Source organism: Trachypithecus francoisi, unplaced genomic scaffold (assembly GCF_009764315.1).
Source record: "Trachypithecus francoisi isolate TF-2019V2 unplaced genomic scaffold, Tfra_2.0 Lachesis_group15, whole genome shotgun sequence".
Taxonomy (NCBI): Eukaryota; Metazoa; Chordata; class Mammalia; order Primates; family Cercopithecidae; genus Trachypithecus; species Trachypithecus francoisi.
The window spans coordinates 56,383,218-56,405,100 of record NW_022681460.1 but is presented as its reverse complement, the minus strand read 5'-3'; the positions used below and the strand labels follow the sequence as shown (position 1 = coordinate 56,405,100).

The window sequence follows — 21,883 nt, the reverse complement described above, 5'->3', positions numbered from 1 at the left end:
TGCCAGCCTGGCTTTAAGAAATTTACAGGCTCACACCTGTAATCCCAGATCTCAGGGAGGCAGAGGCGGGAGGACAGCTTGAGCCCAGGAGTTGGAGACCTGCCTGGGCAATATAGCAAGACCCCGTTCTCCACAAAAATGTTTAGAAAAAAAGAACAACTTACCAGGACCCCTTTTCCTCTCTGCCTAAAATAATTTCTCAATAACTCCTACAACATAAGTGTAAAAGCTGAACTTCTAGAAGTCTTTGCAGCCTGAGGCTAAAGAAAGATTTCTTGAATTGGATGCAGAAAGCATGATCCATAAAAGAAAAAACTTGATATTGGACTTAATCAAAATGTAATGACACGAAGTCACAATTAGGAAAAATAAGTTTTGGTGTTCTGTTACACAGTAGAGTAAGTATAGCAAATAACAGAGCATATTTCAAGATTGCTAGAAGAGAAAATTCTGAGTATTGTTACCACAAAGAAATGATAAATGTTTTTTGTTTTTGTTTTTGTTTTTGAGGCAGTCTCGCTCTGTCACCCAGGCTGGAGTGCAGTGACTTGATCTCGGGCTCACTGCAAGCTCTGCCTCCCGGGTTCACACCATTCTCCTGCCTCAGCCTCCCAAGTATCTGGGACTACAGGCGCCCGCCACCATGCCCAGCTAATTTATTTATTTATTTATTTTTTGTATTTTTGGTAGAGACGGGGTTTCACCATGTTAGCCAGGATGGTCTCCATCTCCTGACCTCGTGATCCGCCTGCCTCAGCCTCCCAAAGTGCTGGGATTGCAGGCGTGAGCCACTGGTCCCAGCCGAAATGATAAATGTTTAAAGAGATAGGGTATTAACTCTGATTTGATCATTATACTGTGTATTCATGCATTATACTATGTATAAATATATACATTTATTATACATATATACATTTATTATGGGCCAGTTATAAATTAATTCTTTTAAATTTAAACTTCTTCTCTTTGGAAGATACCATTTAAAAATGAAAAGGCAGGCTGGGCGCGGTGGCTCAAGCCTGTAATCCCAGCACTTTGGGAGGCCGAGACGGGCGGATCATGAGGTCAGGAGATCGAGACCATCCTGGCTAACACGGTGAAACCCCGTCTCTACTAAAATATAGAAAAAACTAGCAGGGCGAGGTGGCGGGCGCCTGTAGTCCCAGCTCCACCGGAGGCTGAGGCAGGAGAATGGCGTGAACCCGGGAGGCGGAGCTTGCAGTGAGCCGAGATTGCGCCACTGCGCTCCAGCCTGGGCGACAGAGCGAGACTCCGTCTCAAAATAAAAAAATGAAAAGGCAAACCAAAAACTGGGAGAAAATATTTGAAATACACATATCTGATAAAGGATTATATCTAGAATTTGTAGAGAAATTTTATGACAGAAGGTGAAAACTGATATTTACTATATATATTTTAAATATATTTGCCTGCATTCATGTAATCATCCCTTGGTATCCATGGGGGATTGGTTCCAGGACTTCCCACAGATACCAAAATTCACAGATGCTCATGTATATGGTATAAAACGGTATAATGTTTGTATATAATCTTTGCACATCATCTTTTATACTTTATTTATTTATTTATTTATTTTGAGATGGCATCTCACTGTGTGTTGGAGAGCAATGGCTTGATACTGGCTCTGCCTCCCAGATTCAAGCAATTCTCCTGACTCAGCCTCTTGAGTAGCTGGGACTACAGATGCACATTACTGTGCCCGGCTAATTTTTGCATTTTGGGTAGAGACGGGGTTTTACCACGTTGATCAGGCTGGTCTCAAACTCCTGACCTCAAGTGATCCTCCTGCCTTGGTCTCCCAAAGTGCTGGGATTACAGGTGTGAGCCACTGCGCCCAGCCCATCTTGTATACTTTAAATCATCTCTAGATTGCTTGTAATACCTAATACAATGTAAATGCTAAATAAATAATTGTTATATTATTTAGGGATAATGACAAGGGGGAAAAAGTGTACATGTTCAATACAAATGTCATTTTTTCCAATTATTTTTTATTCAAAGTTGGTTGAATTCATGGATACAGAATCCATGGATACAAATGGCAAACTGGGCCGGGTGCGGTGGCTCAAGCCTGTAATCCCAGCACTTTGGGAGGCCGAGGCGGGTGGATCACGAGGTCAGGAGATTGAGACCCTCCTGGCTAACATGGTGAAACCCCGTCTCTACTAAAAATACAAAAAAAAAAACTAGCCGGGCGAGGTGGCAGGCGCCTGTAGTCCCAGCTACTCGGAGGCTGAGGCGGGAGAATGGCGGGAACCCAGGAGGCAGAGCTTGCAGTGAGCGGAGATCGCGCCACTGCACTCCAGCCTGGGCGACACAGTGAGACTCCGTATCAAAAAAAAAAAAAAAAATGGCAAACTGTATATGGAAAGGGATTTGAACAGATATACCCCAAAAGATGTGTAGATGATCAATCAACACATGAAATGATGCCCAACATATTAGTCATTATGGAAATGCAAGTTAGAAAGACAATGGCATACACCTACTAGAGTAGTTAAAATTAAAATGACTGACAACAGGCTGCCGTTGTGGCTGATGCCTGTAATCCCAGCACTTTGGGAAGCTGAGGCGGGCGCATCACCTGAGGTCGGAAGTTCGAGATCAGCCTGACCAACATGGAGAAACCTTGTCTCTACTAAAAATACAAAATTAGCCAGGTTTGGTAGCAGGCGCCTGTAATCCCAGCTACTTGGGAGACTGAGGCAGGAGAATTGCTTGAACCCAGGAGGTGGAGGTTGCGGTGAGCCAAGATTGTGCCATTGCACACTAGCCTGGACAAGAAGAACAAAACTCCGTCTCAAAAAAAAAAAAAAAAACCCAGCAGATCCAAGTGTAAAATGACATAATGACATAACCACTTTGGTTTTTTGAGACAGTGTCTCACTTTGTCGCCCAGGCTGAAGTGCAGTGGCGCAATCTTGGCTCTCTGCAACCTCCACCTCCCAGGTTCAAGCAATTCTCCTATCTTAGCCTTCTGAGTAGCTAGGATTGCAGGCACTGCCATAACCACTTTGGAAAACAGTTTAGTAATTTCTTATACAGTTAAACATACATTTACCATATGGCCCAACAGTTCCACTCCTAGGTATTTACTCAATGAAATGAAATCATGTGTCATAAAAGTCCTGCACATGAATGTTCATAGTAATTTTATAATAACTAAGTGCTGGAAACAACCCAGCTGTCTAGCAATTTGTTTTAACTTTGTAGTTCAGGGGTACATGTGCAGATTTGTTACATAGGTAAACTTGTGTCATGGGGGTTTGTTGTACACATGTTTTGTCACCCAGGTGTTAAGCTTTTAGTTATTTTTCCTGATCCTCTCCTTCTTTTCTACCCTTCATCTTCCACCCTCCGATAGGCCCCAGTATGTGTTGTTCCCCTCAATGTGTCCATGTGTTTTTGTCATTGTTAAGTGAGAACATGCTGTATTTGATTTTCTGTTCCTGTGTTAGTTTGCTAAACATAATGGCCTCCAGCTCCATCCGTGTTCCTGCAAAGGACATGATCTCGTTCTTTTTTTTTTTTTTTTTTTGAGGCAAAGTCTTGCTCTGACACCAGGCTATAGTGCAGTGGCGCGATCTTGGCTCGCTATAACCTCCATCTCCCTCCCGGGTTCAAGTGATTCTCTTGCCTCAGCCTCCTGAGTAGCTGGGATTATAAGCATGTGCCACCATGCCCAGCTAATCTTTGTATTTTTAGTAGAGACGGGGTTTCACCATGTTGGCCAGGATGGTCTTCATCTCCTGACCTCGTGATCTGCCTACCTTGGCCTCCCAAAGTGCTGGGATTACAGGCATGAGCCACCGCGCCTAGCCTAATTTCATTCTTTTTTATGGCTGCATAGTATTCCATGGTGTATGTGTACCACATTTTCTTTATCCACTCTACCATTGATGGGCATTTAGGTTGATTCAGTGTCTTTGCTGTTATAAATAGTGCTGCAGTGAACATACATGTGCATGTGTCTTTATGACAGATTTATAGTCCTTTGGGTATAGACCCCATAATGGGATTGCTGGATTTAATAGTAGTTCTGTTTTTAGGTCTTTGAGGAATCACTACACTGTTTTCCACAATGGCTGAACTAATTTACAACGTAACCAATAGTGTGTAAGTGTTCCTTTTTCTCTGCATCCTCTCCAGCATCTGTTACTCTTTGAGTTTTTATTTTATTTTATTATTACTTTTTTTTTTTCCGAGATGGAGCCTTGCTCTGTCGCTAGGCTAGAGTGCAGTGGCACAGTCTCAGCTCACTGTAACCTCCGCCTCCCAGGTTCAAGCGACTCTCCTGCCTCAGCCTCCCAAGTAGCTGGGACTACAGGCACGTGCCACCACACCCAGCTAATTTTTGTATTTTTAGTAGAGACGGGGCTTCACCATGTTGACCAGGATGGTCTCAATCTCTTAACCTTATGATCTGCTTGCCTCGGCCTCCCAAAATGCTAGGATTTACAGGCGTGAACCACCTTTCCCTATTTTTTGAGTTTTTAATCATAGCCATTCCAACTGATGTGAGACGATATCTCATTGTGGTTTTGATTGCATTTCTCTAATCAGTGATGTTGAGCCTTTTTAAATATGCTTGTTGACTGCATGTATGTCTTCTTTTGAAAATTGTCAGTTCATATTTTTTGCCTACTTTTTTTTTTTTTTTTTTTTTTTTTTGAGGCGGAGTCTCGCTCTGTCGCCCAGGCTGGAGTGCAGTGGCCAGATCTCAGCTCACTGCAAGCTCCGCCTCCCAGGTTTACGCCATTCTCCTGCCTCAGCCTCCCGAGTAGCTGGGACTACAGGCGCCCGCCACGTCGCCCGGCTAGTTTTTGTATTTTTAGTAGAGACGGGGTTTCACCGTGTTAGCCAGGATGGTCTCGATCTCCTGACCTCGTGATCCGCCCGTCTCGGCCTCCCAAAGTGCTGGGATTACAGGCTTGAGCCACCGCACCCGGCCTTTTGCCTACTTTTTAATGGAGTTGTTTTCTTGTAAATTTGTTTATCCTTATAGATACTTTATATTAGACCTTTGTCAGATGCATACTTTGTGAAATTTTTCTCCCATTCTGTAGGTTATCTTTTTACTTTATTGATAGTTTCTTTCGCTGTTCTGAAGCTCTTTAGTTCAACTAGATCTTATTTGTCAATTTTTGCTTTTGTTGCGATTGCTTTTGGTATCTTCATCATGAAATCTTTGCCCGTTCCTATGTCCAGAATGGTATTGCCTAGATTGTCTTCCAGGGTTTTTATAGTTAAGTCTTTAATCTTGAGTTGATTTTTATATATTGTATAAGAAAGGGGTCCAGTTTCAATATTCTGCATATGGCTACCCAGTTATCCCAGCACCATTTATTGAATAGGGAGTCCTTTCCCCATTGTTTGTTTTTGTCACCTTTGTCAAAGATAGATGGTTGTAAATGTGCAGCCTTATTTCTGGATTCTCTGTTCTGTTCCATTGGTCTGTGTGTCTGTTTTTGTACCAGTACCATGCTGTTTTGGTTACTGTATCCCTGTAGTATAGTTTGAAGTCAGGTAGCATGATGCCTCCAGCTTTATTCTTTTTGCTTAGGACTGCCTTGACTCTTTGGGCTCTTTTTTGGTTCCATATGAATTTTAAAATGTTCTGTGAAGAATGTCTTTGGTAGTTTGATAGAAATAGCACTAAATCTGTAAACTGTTTTGGGTAGTATGGCCCTTTTAGTGATATTGATTCTTCCTATCCATGAGCATGGAGTGTGTTTCCATTTGTTTGTGTCATCTCTGATCTCTGATTTCTTTCTTTCTTTTTTTTTTTTTTTGAGTTAGAGTTTCACTCCTGTTGCCCAGGCTGGAGTGCAATGGCGCAATCTCGGCTCACCGCAACCTCCGCCTCCCAGGTTCAAGCAATTCTCCTGCCTCAGCCTCCCTAGTAGCTGGGATTATAGGCATGTGCCACCAGGCCCAGCTAATTTTGTATTTTTAGTAGAAACGGGGTTTCTCCATGTTGGTCAGGCTGGTCTCGAACTCCCGACCTCAGGTGATCCACCCGCCTCGGCCTCCCAAAGTGCTGGGATTATAGGCGTGAGCCACTGCACCCGGCCTATCTCTGATTTCTTTGAGCAGTGTTTTGTAGTTCTCCTTGTAGAGATCCTTCACCTCACTGGTTAGCTGTATTCCTAGGCGTTTTATTCTTTTTGTGGCAATTGCGAATAAGAGTTTGTTCCTGGTTTGGCTCTTGGTGGTGTGTAGGAATGCTAGTGATTTTTGTGTGTTGATTTTGTATCCTGAGACTTTGCTGAATAGCAATTTGGATAGACAAATTGTGGTATATTCGTACAGTGGAATAATATGTATAAAAAGGAATGAACTACTGACACACATAATTCAGGTGACTCTCAACATCTTTATGCTGAGTAAAAGTATTTAGACACAGAAGGTCTCATTTGTGTAAAATTCTAGAACGAACAACAGTTACAGAAATCAGATCACTGTTTGCCTAGGACTAGGGTTGGGGATTGACTCCTGGGGCGAAGGGGGACTTTACTGCATGTAAATTATACCTTAATAAAGTTATTTTTAAAAGGAAAATATTAACAACTACTTGCCAACTGTTTTGAAAACTTACATGAAATGGACAAATTCCTTTTCAAAATTATCAGAACTTTTTTTTTTTTTAAGATAGAGTCTCTCTCTGTTGCCAGGCTGGAGTGCAGTGGCACGATCTCGGCTCACTGCAACCTCCACCTCCTGGGTTCCAGCAATTCTCCTGCCTCAGCCTCCCGAGTAGCTAGGACTACAGGTGCGCACCACCATGCCCAGCTAATTTTTGTATTTTTAGTAGAGACGGAGTTTCACCATGTTGACCAGATGGTCTTGATCTCTTGACCTTGTGATCCGGCTGCCTCGACCTGTCAAAGTGCTGGAATTACAGGCGTGAACCACCGCGCTCAGCCCTAAAATATCAGAACTGACTCAAGAAGTAAAAAGGTTGAAAGTTTAGACTGGGTGCAGTGCCTCACACCTGTAATTCCAGCACTTTGGGAGGCTGAGGCGGACAGATCACTTGAGGTCAGGAGTTGGAGACTAGCCTGGCCAACATGGCAAAAACCCATCTCTACTAAAAATACAAAAATTAGCTGGATGTGGTGGTGCGTGCCTGTAATCCCAGCTACTCAGAAGACTGAGGCAAGAGAATCGCTTGGACCCGGGAGGTGGAGGTTGCACTGAGCCAAGATTGTGTCACTGCATTCCAGACTGGCAACAGAGCAAAACTCTGTCTCAAAAGAAAACGTGAAAGTTTAGTACTAGAACTATTAAATTGAAGAAGTGGTTAATCTCCCCATTACAAAAATACATAGCCAGATGATTTGGCAGGCTTGTCTACTAAACTTTGAAGCAACAAATCATCTCAGTTTATACAAATTCTCCCAGGCATTGGAAAAAGAGAGACTACTTCAGCTCATCCTAAGAGAGGTAACATAACCCTGCTAAATCCAGAGATGTACATTACCAAAACAAAATCACAGGTCTACTACATTCATGAATGCAGATGCAGAAAATCTAAAGACACTAGCAAATCAGTTTCAGCTGTGCATACAAAAGACAATACTTTACCTCTAAATTGGACTCTGGTAGGTATGCAAGCATAGGATGATGTGTAAAAATCCATACAAACAAATTACCACAGTAGATTAATAGAGGGAAAAATGTGATCATTTGAATAGATGTAATAAATGCATTTGATAAACTTAACACCCAAGTATAAGTAATGTTTTTCAGTTAGATTTTTTTTTCCTTCATTCTGATTGAGGGGGTATTGTTAGCAAGACTGAGGGGGAATATAATCAGAAACTTAGAGCTTTACTATTTTGGTAAGGGGCCAACAGACACTGATGGAGAATCTATTACTAACCATAAGTGAGAGGCAGTGTAACAGTGGTTGAAAGGAAGGACCCTGTAGCCAGCTTTTCCTGGGATTTTTCCTGTTTCTGTCTCTTGCCTCCTCTGTTGACTGAGTCTTCTCTGTGGATGAGAACAATAATACCTTCCATAGGCTGTTGACTTGAGGCTTAATGAATTAATGTACATGAAACACATAGAACGCTGTTGATGCACAGTATGCACTGAAGTCAGTTTCAGTCATTCTTCTTAAAAATATTTCTTTAGAGACAATACCTTACTCTGTCACCCAGGCTGGAGTATAGAGGCACAGTGATAGCTCACTAACGCCTCAACCTCCTAGGCTCAAGCAATCCTCCCACCTCAGCCTCCTGAGTAGCTAAGACCACAGGTGTGTGCCACCACTGCCGACTAATTATTTTGAGACAGAGTCTCACTCTGTTGACCAGGCTGGAGTGCAATGGTGCGCTCTTGGCTCACTGCAGCCTCTGCCTCCCAGGTTCAAGTGATTCTGTCACCTCTGCCTCCTGAGTAGCTGGGGCTACAGGCACGCACCATCACGCTTGCCTCATTTTTGTATTTTTAGTAGAGACGGGGTTTCACCATGTTGGCCAGGCTGGTCTCGAACTCCTGACCTCAAGTGATCTGCCTGCCTCAGCCTCCCAAAGTGCTGGGATTACAGGCATGAGCACCGCACCTGACCCCGACTAATTCTTAAAATTTTTTGTAGAGGTAGGATCTCGCTATGTTGTCTAGGCTGGGCTCGAACTCCTGGCTTCAGATGATCCTCTCACTTTAGCTTCCCAGCATTCTGGGTTTACAGGCATGAGGCACTGTGGCTGGCCTCAATAATTTTTTTTAAAGCTTTCAAATAACGTATGTTATGTTTTAAGGCCATCTCCATCTTAGCCAAAAGGCTAAGTTAATGACTATGTGTAGACTTTGATAAAAGTGTTTTCCTTTTCAGATTACAAATTGACCCTTTTCTGTGTGTGTGTCCCCAAGGTGAGTGATTTCACGTGGAGCCATGATGGAACTCAAGCACTTATTTCCTATCGAGATGGGTTTGTCCTGGTTGGTTCTGTCAGTGGACAAAGACACTGGTCATCCGAAATCAACTTGGAAAGTCAAATTACGTGTGGCATATGGACTCCTGATGACCAACAGGTAACACCTCTGAAATGTGGTGGGTGTGTGATGTTAAAATCATGTGAGCTCGGAGGGAAGAAAGGGGCAGGAGAAGGGGAGCTGGTGCAAAAGCCTCTCTAAGAATCACAATGGAGGCTGGGCGTGGTGGCTCACGCCTGTAATCCCAGCACTTTGGGAGGCCGAGGCGGGCGGATCACGAGGTCAGGAGATCGAGACCATCCTGGCTAACACAGTGAAACCCCGTCTCTACTAAAAATACAAAAAAATTAGCCGGGCACGGTGGCAGGCGCCTGTAGTCTCAGCTACTCAGGAGGCTGGGGCGGGAGAACTGCTCGAACCCGGGAGGCGGAGCTTGCAGTGAGCCGAGATCATGCCACTGCACTCCAGCCTGGGCGATAGAGCGAGACTCCGTCTCAAAAAAAAAAAAAAAATCACAATGGAAAAGAACAATAAAACTGTCCAAGTAGGGCTGGGCGCAGTGGCTCACGCCTGTAATCCCAGCACTTTGGGAGGCCGAGGTGGGCGGATCATGAGGTCAGGAGATCGAGACCATCCTGGCTAATACGGTGAAACCCAGTCTCTACTAAAAATACAAAAAAATTAGCCGGGTGTGGTGGTGGGTGCCTATAGTCCCAGCTACTCGGGAGGCTGAGGCAGGAGAATGGCGTGAACCTGGGAGACAGATGTTGCAGTGAGCCGAGATTGCGCCACTGTACTCCAGCCTGGGCGACTGAGAGAGACTGTCTCAAAAAAAAAAAAAAGAAAAACTGTCCAAGTAAAAATTAAAACAAAAATTTTAAATGAATCATAAATTGGAGAAACAACATTTCCCACCAGTATGGTAACATTAATTTAACATTTTAATTATATAAAATGTGCATACACTTTTATTAATAAAATCTGCATAAATATGCAGTTGATATTAGATATCAACTAAGTTGATACGAAGCTAAAACAATCAGGATAGGAAATGGGATGTGTGGTATATTCCTACATCGTAAGACAACAAAGAAGCCCATGCATATGCTAAAAAGAGCTGGAGGGAAGTGAATCAAAAGATTATAAGCAGTTATTTTATGCTAATGAGCCTCTGGTTCATTTTTTAAAAATTGAATTTCAAAATTTAATATGCCTGTTTGACTTTCATGAGAAAATAACATGTAAGAACAATACAATTCTATATTGATAATTCATTTTGGAGGCTGAGCGTGGTGGCTCACGCCTGTAATCCCACCACTTTGGGAGGCCAAAGCGAGTGGATCACCTAAGGTCAGGAGTTCGAGACCAGGCTAACCAATATAATGAACCCCTTCTCTGCTAAAAAAAATTACAAAAATTAGCCAGGCATGGTGGTGGGCACCTGTAGTCCCAACTACTCAAAAGCTGAGACAGGAGAATTGCTTGAACCAGGAGGTAGAGGTTGAAGTGAGCTGCGATTGTGCCACTGCACTCCAGCCTAGACGACAGAGCAAGACTCCATCTCAAAAATGAAATGAAATGAAATGAAATTCATTTTTAAAATATAAGGATTGACTAGTTAAAACCTTTGTAAATATAAAACTTGTGTTTTCCTTGTACAGCAGAGTACATATAATGCCAGGATGTTTTGTAGCAGAGATTTAAGTTTATTATTGATTAAAGAAACCAAGCAGTGTAATATGGAAGCATAACTTTCATATTTGAGCCACTTTTTTTTAACTGAATTGCTTTCCTCTAGTCACTATATATTTAATGTTTCATTTTTCAAGTAAAAAGGCAAATATTTTTTCTCTTCTCAAAATTGGTATTATGAGATTTATGAAAAGGTATTTTCAACTCCATGTTTCTTCCCTTGCTTTCCCCCAAAGACTTCCAATTATCCCTAGTATTTGTGTGTATTTATATGAAATGCTTAGATTCATTTATTGTAAAGCTGCATTTTTATAGCTTTTTACTACCCCCAGAGTCTCAGAAGTGTGTTGCATTAAGTGACCTTGCCCAAGTGACCTTGCCTAAGGCACCTGATCTCTCCTGTGTCAGATTCTCCTGTGTGACAAGGACTATGTATTATTTCCTGCCTAATCCGCAGGGCTTTTGTAATGATCAAATGAAGGAACAGATGTGAAAGCCCTTAAAAAGCCAGGAGTGGAAGTCTTGGCTTCACATTCTTTCCTCGCCTAGAGTGGTGGAACCCATGAGCCATCTGTGAGGTTCATCTCAGGGTCCTCTGATGAGTTGTACCAGCCAGTGTCCCCAGCACACTGCGCACATGTAGGACAGGCAGGGAGTCCACTGGGAATACAGCAGTGAGAGAGATGTGGCTCTTGCCTTTGAGGTACAATTGGACCTGTTGAGGAGACAGACCTCTCCTTACACAGAATACTGCTGCCATGGCTTGGCAACGTGTGGAGGAGGACTTCCCAGGAAGGGCTGGCTGTGACTCCCAAGTTGAATCTGGGGTACGTTGTTCCAGGCAGCCTGAGCAGAGTTCCAGAGTATTGACACCATAGTGTGCATGTACCACAGGGAGTGGTTTCCTGCTGCTCTGGAATGTGAAGGGGGACTCCTGGGGCTGGAGGAGTCGGTAGCACAATGGCCATGGGAAGCATGGAGACCATGCTGACGTGCCTGGCCTTGACTCTGTAGACCTTGGTGTGAGGAAAGAGCTGATGTGGCAAGCAACTGGGCCCTTGGCCCCAGCCTCTGTCCTGATGACTGCTTTTATTAACAGGTGGGATTTTCTTCTAGGAAAGTGCCCCCACTGCCTTTAAATAAAAGGGTTGCAGCAGGGTGCCTGTTGTCTCAGCTAGTCAGGAGGCTGAGGTGGGAGGCTCACTTGAGCCCAGGAGTTCTCGAGACCAGCCTAGGCAACATAGCGGGACCCCATCTCTTTAAAAAAACAAATATTAAAAAAAAAAAAAAAGGGGGGGTTTACAGGTCATGGAAGCAATAAGGACCCTGGGAAGAATTTACCACAGAGAAGATGTGTGTCAGGCACTCTTGTCAGTCCTGTTTGAACTGGGACATAGAGCAGGAATACTCCTCTTCCCGTCTCTGCCACTCATTCATATCTGTTGCTCGGTTTATTTTATTAATGAAAAAATAGTACAAACACAGTTTGTGCGCCAGCCTAATGGCTATAATGTCAGGAGTTCGGTGTAGAAAGCAGCACCTCTGCAGCTCAGGGGGCTCTGAACAGTGGACATGAAGGTAGAGCAGCAGGAAGCCGACTCAGTCTCTTCCTGCTTCCCCGAGAACTTTCTGCCTTTAATGTGAGTTAAAACAGCTTCCAGAAGTAAACCTCTTCCTCACATCTTGAGCTATTTTGGATTATAGTGGAATTTTAGGCTACTTCCTGTCAACTTTAAAAAATATAAACAGTACATCGCAGGGCGCAGTGGCTCACTCCTCTAATTCCAGCACTTTGGGAGGCCGAGGCGGGTGGATCACCTGAGGTCAGGAGTTCGAGACCAGCCTGACCAAATTGGCGAAACCCCATCTCTACTAAAAATACAAAAATTAGCTGGGCGTGGTAGTGTGCGCCTGTATTGTGCACTGTGTTGCCAACTTTCTGTTACGAATGTGTTCAAATGTACAGAAAAGTTGAGAAAAACCTCCCTGAAATAAATAGCCATATTTGCACTTTATATATGTGCTTCCTGAGAATAAAGCCTTTCACCTGCACAGGCACCCCTAAGAAATTAGCAATGACATTATCTGGTATCTAGGCTATCTTCGTATTTCCTGAATTGTTACAGGAATGTGTTTCATAGTCTTTTTTGGTTTTTTGGAACCAGGATCCAGTTTAATTCACGTACAGCAGTTGGTTGTTCTGTCTCTTCAGTCTTTTAGTCTAGAATGGTTTCCTTTTTTTTAAATTGACTTTTTCATGAAGTCAGTGTGGCTACCTTATAGGCTGTCCCCACACTCTAGATTTGTCTGATTGTGGTTACTCATAGTATCATTTCCTTCCAGCTCTTGTATTTCCTATAAACTGGAAGTTGAGTCTAGATTAGAGTAGGAGTAAACAGTTTTGGTAAGAATACTTTAAAGGTAACATATTCTTTACCCTGAACCACGCTAAAACTCTCATCCCAGTCTGAGGGTTGCTGAGTTTGATGGAACCTTTGTAAAAACAAAAGTTGCCAGGCACAGTGGCTCACGCCTGTAATCCCAACACTTTGGGAGGCCGAGGAGTGTGGATCATGAGGTCAGGAGATCGAGATCATCCTGGCTAACACGGTGAATCCCCGTCTCTACTAAAAATACAAAAAAATTAGCCAGGTGTGGTGGCATGCGCCTGTAGCCCCAGCTACTCTGGAGTCTGAGGCGGAGAATTACTTGAACCTGGGAGGCATTACAGTGAGCTGAGATGGTGCCACTGCACTCCAGCCTGGGCAACAAGAGGGAAACTTTGTCTCAAAAAGAAGTTATTTTTCACAGTATGTTGTTAATGTCATCTACACTTAAACAGCTAATTTGTTCAAAGGATGTGTTTTACTTCAGGCTAAAATTTGTCTTCCATTAAATTGCAAGAAGGGAATGTAATCCTACTTGGAATCTATTTAGTGGGTAAGGACTCTATATTAGTTTGCTTGGGCTGCCATGACACAATATCACAGACTGGGCAGTTTCAACAACAGAAATGTATTTCTCACAGTTCTGGAGGCTGGAAGTCCAAGATCAAGCTGTTGGCAGGTCTGATTTCTCCTGAGTTCTGTCTTCTTGGCTTACAGACACCTGCCTTCTTATTGTGTTCTCACATGGACTTTTCTCTGTGCACCCACATTTCCAGTGTCTCTTCCTCTTCCTGTAAGGACACCAGTCCTATTGGATTAGGGTCCCACTCATACTACCCCATTTAACTAATTACCTCTTTACAGGCTCCATCTCTAAAAATAGTCACATTTGGGGTTCAATACATTTGTTCAACAAAATTCAGCATATGAGTTTTGGAGCATGCAATTCAGTTCATAATAGACTGATAGAAAATATTTTGGAGAACAGAAAAGTTACAGAAGAAATAGTGATATAAACTCAGCTTTAGAAACTTGGGATATATTTATAAATAGAACGGGTTTTATAGGGCTTGGGAGCAAACCAGAATGACACAAAGAGAAAATGTCAAATAAATGTAAGTATGACTGGGAAGAATATCTGGGTCCTAAGTTGATCCAGAGAAATGCTGCAACAGTGAAGCTTTTGCAGTTCTGGAAACACCCAGCATCACAGCAGAGTGTGCCAGAGAGAATGTTTCATTGCCTCTGTGTTCTCCTTGGGTTTAGGAGAATACCTTGCCCCTTGATATGTGAAAGTTATTTGAGACGTTGACATTTTGAAATATTCTTCCAGCATGTTTTGGATCTTAGCTAACTGCCAATTCACTTGCAAAGCCTTTCAACTAGAGAATGCGGTGAGAACCTGAGCTGTGTTTCCATGAAAAAGGTAGACTTGCCAATATGCCACCCAGCATTTCCAGGCTGAGTGTGGTCCTCCTAGGGCGGTGACTAGCTGATGTGACTGAGGCCACTGAGGATAGGTCAAAAGAAGAGCCCCATACTTCAATTTGAGACTCCAGTTTGAATGTGGAAGAATTTTGTGGTAACTTCTGAATGAAAGTTACCACATACATAAAATGGCATGGGAAGAAAACCCTTTCCTTGTTCCTGCCCTTCCTGGGGGATCTCCAGGAAGCAGCCCCCAGGCATTTCTCTGCTGTGGGAGACAACGGATTCTGCCAAGAACTCTTCCCAGACTGTGGCTTTGTCCCTGTGTCATCTCTAACACCCCATCTCCACAGAGCTCCTGCAGTGAGGCACATAAATAATTTGGGTGCGTGAACCATTTTTAAAATCATCTTAAGACAATTCCAGGGTGTTACAGCTTATGGAAGTTAGTGACACCCATTTCCCCCCACAGTCAGGGTAGCTCCCGTCCTGGGTCAAGCAAAGATGTGTATCCTTTGTGTGTCTTCCGGGCATTTGCAGCTTCCCTCCCCAGTCACTGGTTCCTGTTTCTTACCCCAGGAGCCACAGAGCATGCTTCTCTCTGGGCTCTTGGCCTCAGATGCGATCTCCTTGGCAGCCTGGTGCTTCCGTCCTCTGCTTGGCTACCTTGGTTGGCATCTTCTAGACCCTGTCAACACATCCAGGCACGTCCTTTCTAGCAATGCCTCTCCCAGCTGGATCTCACCTCCTCCTCCCATCCCTGTCATCTCCTTCCCTGGCTCTTACATGGCATGCCTTTCCAATTCGTTCCCCCTTCTGAGGTTCCAACCTCAGGCCTCTTCCCTTTTTCCTATCCTTTGGGTGATTTCTTCCACTGCCACAGATGCATCAGCTCCCGTCTGTCCACTGCCGGCTCCCCACACCTGTCCCGCACTCATCGCTCTTGTCCTTCACACTGCGATGCCATCACTGTCACCACCACCATCATGCCTGCAGAGCAACTCCAGGTAGATGTAGACATTGCTCAAGTCCACTGTGGTCTGAACTTAGCATCCTCTCCACCCCGTCTCTCCTCCCTCTGGCCCCTCAGCTGCACTCCTCTCTTGCTCATCTTGTATGCCCTAAACTGGGAATTGCTCATCGTTTGTGTCCTAAACTGGGAATCATTTATGCCCTAAACTGGGACTTTTTTTTTTCTTTTTTTTTTTTTTTTTTTTTTGAGATGGAGTCTCGCTCTGTTGCCCAGTGGCACGATCTCAGCTCACTGCAACCTCTGCCTCCCGGGTTCAAGTGATTATCGTGCCTCACCCTCCCAAGTAGCTGGGACTACACAGGCATGTGCCACCATGCCTGGCTCATTTTTGTATTTTTAGTAAAGACGAGATTTCACCATGTTGGCTAGGCTGGTCTCGAATTCCTGACCTCAAGTGATCCACCCGCCTCAGCCTCCTAAAGTGTTGGGACTACAAGTGTGAGCCACCATGCCTGGCCTGGACTCTCTTTTCTGTACCTCCAACCTTCATTTAGTCACCAGGTCCTGTTGATTCTACTTCCTGTGTTTCTCTCTGGGACTATTTATTTTTACTTAACGTTTATAGATGATTGTGCTCAAACCAGCTTAACTGAAAGTATTTAAGGTTTCACATAACTTGACCAGAATGTGTCACTTGAAGGGAAGTTAATGGTTCTCCTGAAATACAGGTACAGATATACCTCACTTTATATAGTGGATGAAAGAATGTAGGTAAAGTGAATTTTTGAAAACATGATTATATTTTAACTACCCACCTACAGGAATCTCCCTATTTAAAGAATATTCTATAGAAATTGTCCTTGCTTAGAAGGTAGTTGTTTTTGAAATGAGAATTCTTCACCTAGTACATGTTTTTGCTAGCAATATCCAGGTTTTAGTTTTCTGGGAGTAGAAGTAATATTTCTTTATAAATACTAAAACTTTTTAAGGCCGGGCGCGGTGGCTCAAGCCTGTAATCCCAGCACTTTGGGAGGCCGAGACGGGCGGATCACAAGGTCAGGAGATCGAGACCATCCTGGCTAACCTGGTGAAACCCCGTCTCAACTAAAAATTACAAAAAACTAGCTGGGCGAGGTGGCGGGCGCCTGTAGTCCCAGCTACTTGGGAGGCTGAGGCAGGAGAATGGCGTGAACCTGAAGGGCGGAGCTTGCAGTGAGCAGAGATCTGGCCACTGCACTCCAGTTTGGGCGACAAAGCGAGACTCCGTCTCAAAAAAAAAAAAAAAAAAAAAAAAAAACTTTTTAAAAGGAGAGAGTCTTAAATCTGGTATTTTCTTAGACGCTCTTTTTTTTTTTTTTTTTCTGAGGCGGAGTCTCGCTCTGTCACCCAGCCTGGAGTGCAGTGGCCAGATCTCAGCTCACTGCAAGCTCCGCCTCCCGGGTTTACGCCATTCTCCTGCCTCAGCCTCCAGAGTAGCTGGGACTACAGGCGCCCGCCACGGCGCCCAGCTAGTTTCTTAGACGCTCTTAAAGCATGATTTCAAATAAAGTAGAAAGAGTTCGGGCTGATAAGTATTAAATAGTCACCATGATAAAGCTTTTAGCTTTTCAGGTCTTGGCACATGCAGTACTAGTAGGTGGCATTTTCTTCTCTAGCCTCAGTGCTGGTTGTATTTAGTTTTGTGTTTTTTAAACCTAGAAAGAGGGAAGGTTTATCCTTTTTGCTTTGGGATGCAAAAGGTAGGTCCCAAATCCCTTCTCATCTGCTAAGGAGGTTTTGCACCCTGTGCGATCTGTTGTGTGCTAGTGTGATCGTGTCCCTGAGGCCACTGGGTCTTCACGGCAGCTAGGCACTGTCAGGTCATCTGGGGAGAGAAGCAGTAACAGTCACTGAATGCCTGTGCACCTCTGGGACATCTGTGAGATGAAAGCTTTTTCATGTACATGTTTTGCAAGAAATAATGACCTTTATTTGCTATTTGGAGTGGAGTGGAATCAGGACTTGAGTAATTAGTGTAATAGGATTATTTAAAAGAATATTTTAGTACAGAATTTTAAATTCATTTAGTTCAAATGGTTTAAAAATAAATTTTAGGTCAGGCCTAAAATCATGCCTGTAATCTTAGCACTTTGGGAGGCCAGAGCAGGAGAATTGCTTGAGGCCAAGCGTTCAAGACCAACCAGGGTAATGTAGCAAGACCCCATCTCTACAGAAAATTAAAAACTAGCCAGGTGCAGTGGCACATTCCAGTGGTCCTAGCTACTCAGGAGGCTGAGGTGGGAGGATTGCTTGAGCCTGGAAGGTCGAGGCTGCAGTGAGCTGTGATTGCTCACTGCACTCCAGCCTGGGGAACAGAGCGAGACCCTGTCTCAAATAAAATAAAAATAATATTTAAAAATAATTAGTATGCGGATATCTTTCCAGAGATATTAAGGGATGAAAAATGAACTGTTATAGATACTCATATGCAGGTAAACGTTAAAACATTGGTCAGTTGAAAAGAAAATTCATTCACTTTTAAAAGATAAAGTCATGACAAGTACCAATTTAGAACTCAAGGAGATTCCCTAACTCCCCAAAGTATCCAAGTAATAAATGATTCTGGCAAGGCACAGTGGCATGTGCCTGTAGTTGCTGCTACTCAGGAGACTAAGGTGGGAGGATCCCTTGAGCCGAGGAGTTCTGGGCTGTGGTTTGCTATGTCATTCAGGTGTCTACAATACAGTTTACTTCCTGGGTGCAGGGGACCACCAGATTGTCTAATGGAGGGTGAGCCGGCTCAAGTCAGAAACTCCCATTAAAGCAGGTTAAAACTCCTGTGCTGATCAGGAATGGGACTGCACCTGTGAATAGCTACTGCACTTCAGCCTGGGCAACATAGTGAAACCCCATCTGTAAAAATAAAAAAATAAGTGATTCTATAGGGATTTTTAAGTATATAATTTTTTAATTTGATTATGAAAAATTTCAGTAGCATATGAAAAATAAGGAATCTACATATTTTACATTTGCTTTTTTATCCCTTTCTTTTTTTCTTCTTTGCTGTATTTAAAGCGAATCCCAGATAGCATATCATTTCACCAGTACATACTTTAGTGTAAATCTCCTCAAAACATGGCATCCTTCCATAACCACAGTGCCATTATCACACGTCATCTGTTCCTTTCTTGGAGGGAGGTTCTTGTTGGATTGAAGCACGTAGTTTGAGTCTGGCTCTGCTCATGGCTCTGGAGGAGCACATCTGCAGCACTGGGGAGACACATGTCCCTGCTGAGGGCTTCCTTTGTCTTGCATAGTCAGAAAGGAAAAGATGGAACTTCAAAACAGTAGTATAACCCTTTGCTTTCTCAGCTAAAACCACCACAGTTTGTTTGTTTGAGACAGTTTCACTCTTGTCGCCCAGGCTGGAATGCAATGGTACGATCTCAGCTCACTGCAACCTCTGTCTCCTGGGTTCAAGTGATTCTCCCTCCTCAGCCTCCTGAGTAGCTGGGATTACAGGCGTGCACCACCATACCCAGCTCATGTTTGTATTTTGAGTGGAGACAGGGTTTCACCATGTTGGCCAGGCTAGTCTTGAACTCCTGACTTCAGGTGATCTGCCTGCCTCGGCCTCCCAAAACTGCGCCCAGCCCACAGTTTTATAATGAAAAGTAATTTACAGGCTGGGCACAGTGGCTCACACCTGTAATCCCAGCACTTGGGGAGGCCGAGGCGGGGGAATCACGACATCAGGAGATTGAGACCATCCTGGCTAACATGGTGAAATACTAAAACTACAAAAAATTAGCCGGGCGTGGTGGCAGGCGCCTGTAGTCCCAGCTACTCGGGAGGCTGAGACAAGAGAATCGCTTGAACCTGGGAAGCGGAAGTTGCAGTGAGCCGAGATCGCGCCACTGCGTTCCAGCCTGGGTGACAGAGCGAGACTCCGTCTCAAAAAAAAAAGTAATTTACCGATATTTGATGTATAAATATCAACTAACACATAGAAGAGGTCTATTCTTTGATAGAAAAAAAATCGAACTTCACAAAAGCAAAACGTCACAATTCATTATTGGCAAGGAGTTTTCTATTTGCCCTAAGAAAACATTTTCCTCTGTTGTCCCTTTAAGGCTGGCTGTAAGCACAATTCAGCCTCAACAACTGCCCCTCCCAGAGCAGTTCTCACTCCCACACAGGGCCCAGAGCAGCTCTCACTCCCACACAGGGTCCAGAGCAGCTCTCACTCCCACAGAGGGCCCAGAGCAGCTCTCACTGCCACACAGAACAGCTCTCACTCCCTCACAGAGCAGCTCTCACTCCCACACAGGGCAGCTCTCACTCCCACACAGGGCCCAGAGCAGCTCTCACTCCCACACAGGGCACAGAGCAGCTCTCACTCCCACACAGGGCACAGCAGCTCTCACTCCGACACAGGGCACAGCAGCTCTCACTCCGACACAGGGCACAGCAGCTCTCACTCCCACACAGGGCAGCTCTCACTCCCACACAAAGCAGCTCTCACTCCCACACAGGGCAGCTCTCAGTCCCTCACAGGGCACAGAGCAGCTCTCACTCCCACACAGGGCACAGAGCAGCTCTCACTCCCGCACAGGGCACAGAGCAGCTCTCACTCCCTCACAGAGCAGCTCTCTTTTCCTCCCTAAGCAGTTCTCACCTCCTCCCAGAGCAACTCTCTCCCTCTACCCACCCGGAGCAGCTCTCACTTCCTCAAAGAGCAGCTCTCACCTCCTTCCAGGAGCCTGCTGGTTTTGAATCCTGATGCTCAATACAAGAAAAGAACATGAGAATCTCTCACGCAAGCTCTTGTAGTGAGTGTTTCTTTCTTAAAAAAATAAATCTGGCCTGGCGTGGTGGCTCACACTTCTAATTCCAGCACTTTGGGAGACCGAGGTGGGAGGATCACTGGAGCCCAGGATTGCAAGACCAGCAACATGGCAAAACCCTGTCTCTACAAAAAATACAAAAATTTTCGGGGTGTGGGGACACACATGTAGTCTTAGCTGCTGGGGAGGCTGAGGGGGGAGGATTGCTTAAGCCCAGGAGGCTGAGGCTACAGTGAGCCATGATTGTGTCACTGCACTCCAGCCTGGATGACAGAGTGAGACCCTGTCTCAAAAAAAAAAAAAAAAACCCCACAAACCCACTAAAGTAAAACCCCACTGGTCAGCTCCTACACTGAAAACCCTTGCCAGTGACTGGCGAGTGCGTTGTAAGTAGGTTAAAGGGCTGGTAGAGTGGAACTGCTGCTGGTAGCTCTTGGGGACTCAACTTTGCAATGAGATTTAGTCTAAGCCAACACAAAGAGTGATCCTTTTTCTTCCCTCCCATCAGATCTGCCCATGACTTTTTAGTAGTGTGAATACTACACAAGGGAAACCCATCTTTATTTTAAGCCCTGAACTAAACATATATAGGAATGGTTCTTGTCAAAATCAGCAAGGAGCACAGGAATCACAGTTAGGAGGATGAATTGCTCAGGAAAGAAGTTGGGAGACAGCCTCCCACCCTTCAGTGCTATCTTTATCCAACGATTGATACTGGTTCGTTTTTAGTTATTTCTTTTTGCATGTATTTGAGAAATTCTGTCGCACTTTGTGGAATAAAATATATTTCTTTAGAAGAAACAGGTGCAGCTACTATGTTTGTAGTTTTTCATTTTGTCAGTGTTTTGGTTGACTGACACGACAGTTAAGATGTCTAGAAATTAAGTGACCCTTTGTTATCTCTGGACTCAGGTGATGAATCACCAGATAGAGCACTCAGTATTAATGAATTTTAAAATATGCTAAATAAAAATGTTTCTTGAGATTTACATTGAGTAAACCAGGTGCAGTGGCTCATGCCTGTAATCTCAGCACTTTGGGAGGCTGAGGGTGGTGGATCACCTTAGGTCAGGAGTTCGAGACCATCCCAGCCAACATGGGGAAACCCCGTATCTACTAAAATACAAAATTAGCTGGGCATGACGGCGCACGGCTATAATCCCAGCTAGTTAGGAGGCCAAGGTAGGAGAATCACTTGAACCTGAAGGCAGAGGTTACAGTGAGCCAAGGTCGCACCACTGCACTCCAGCCCAGGTGACAAGAGTGAAACTCCATCTAAAAAAAATTAGGTTAAGAATAAAAGATGAGGCCAGGCGCGGTGGCTCACGCCTGTAATCCCAGCACTTTGGGAGGCCGAGACGGGCGGATCACGAGGTCAGGAGATCGAGACCATCCTGGCTAACCCGGTGAAACTCCGTCTCTACTAAAAAATACAAAAAAACTAGCCGGACGAGGTGGCGGGCACCTGCAGTCCCAGCTACTCAGGAGGCTGAGGCAGGAGAATGGCATAAACCCGGGAGGCGAAGCTTGCAGTGAGCTGAGATCCGGCCACTGCACTCCAGCCTGGGCGGCAGAGCGAGACGCCGTCTCAAAAATAAATAAATAAATAAATAAAA

At 44.4% G+C, this 21,883-nt stretch overlaps 1 protein-coding gene across 3 annotated transcripts in view; it reads left to right on the top strand.

The window, feature by feature from the left end:
* TULP4 (TUB like protein 4) overlaps positions 1-21,883 on the top strand; it is a 290,551-nt gene that overhangs the window by 195,673 nt on the left and 72,995 nt on the right. For all 3 annotated transcript variants that reach the window (XM_033234932.1, XM_033234933.1, XM_033234934.1), the window contains exon 4: positions 8,899-9,060. In XM_033234932.1, coding sequence (XP_033090823.1) covers positions 8,899-9,060 — 162 coding nt within the window. The remainder of the gene's footprint in view (positions 1-8,898; positions 9,061-21,883) is intronic.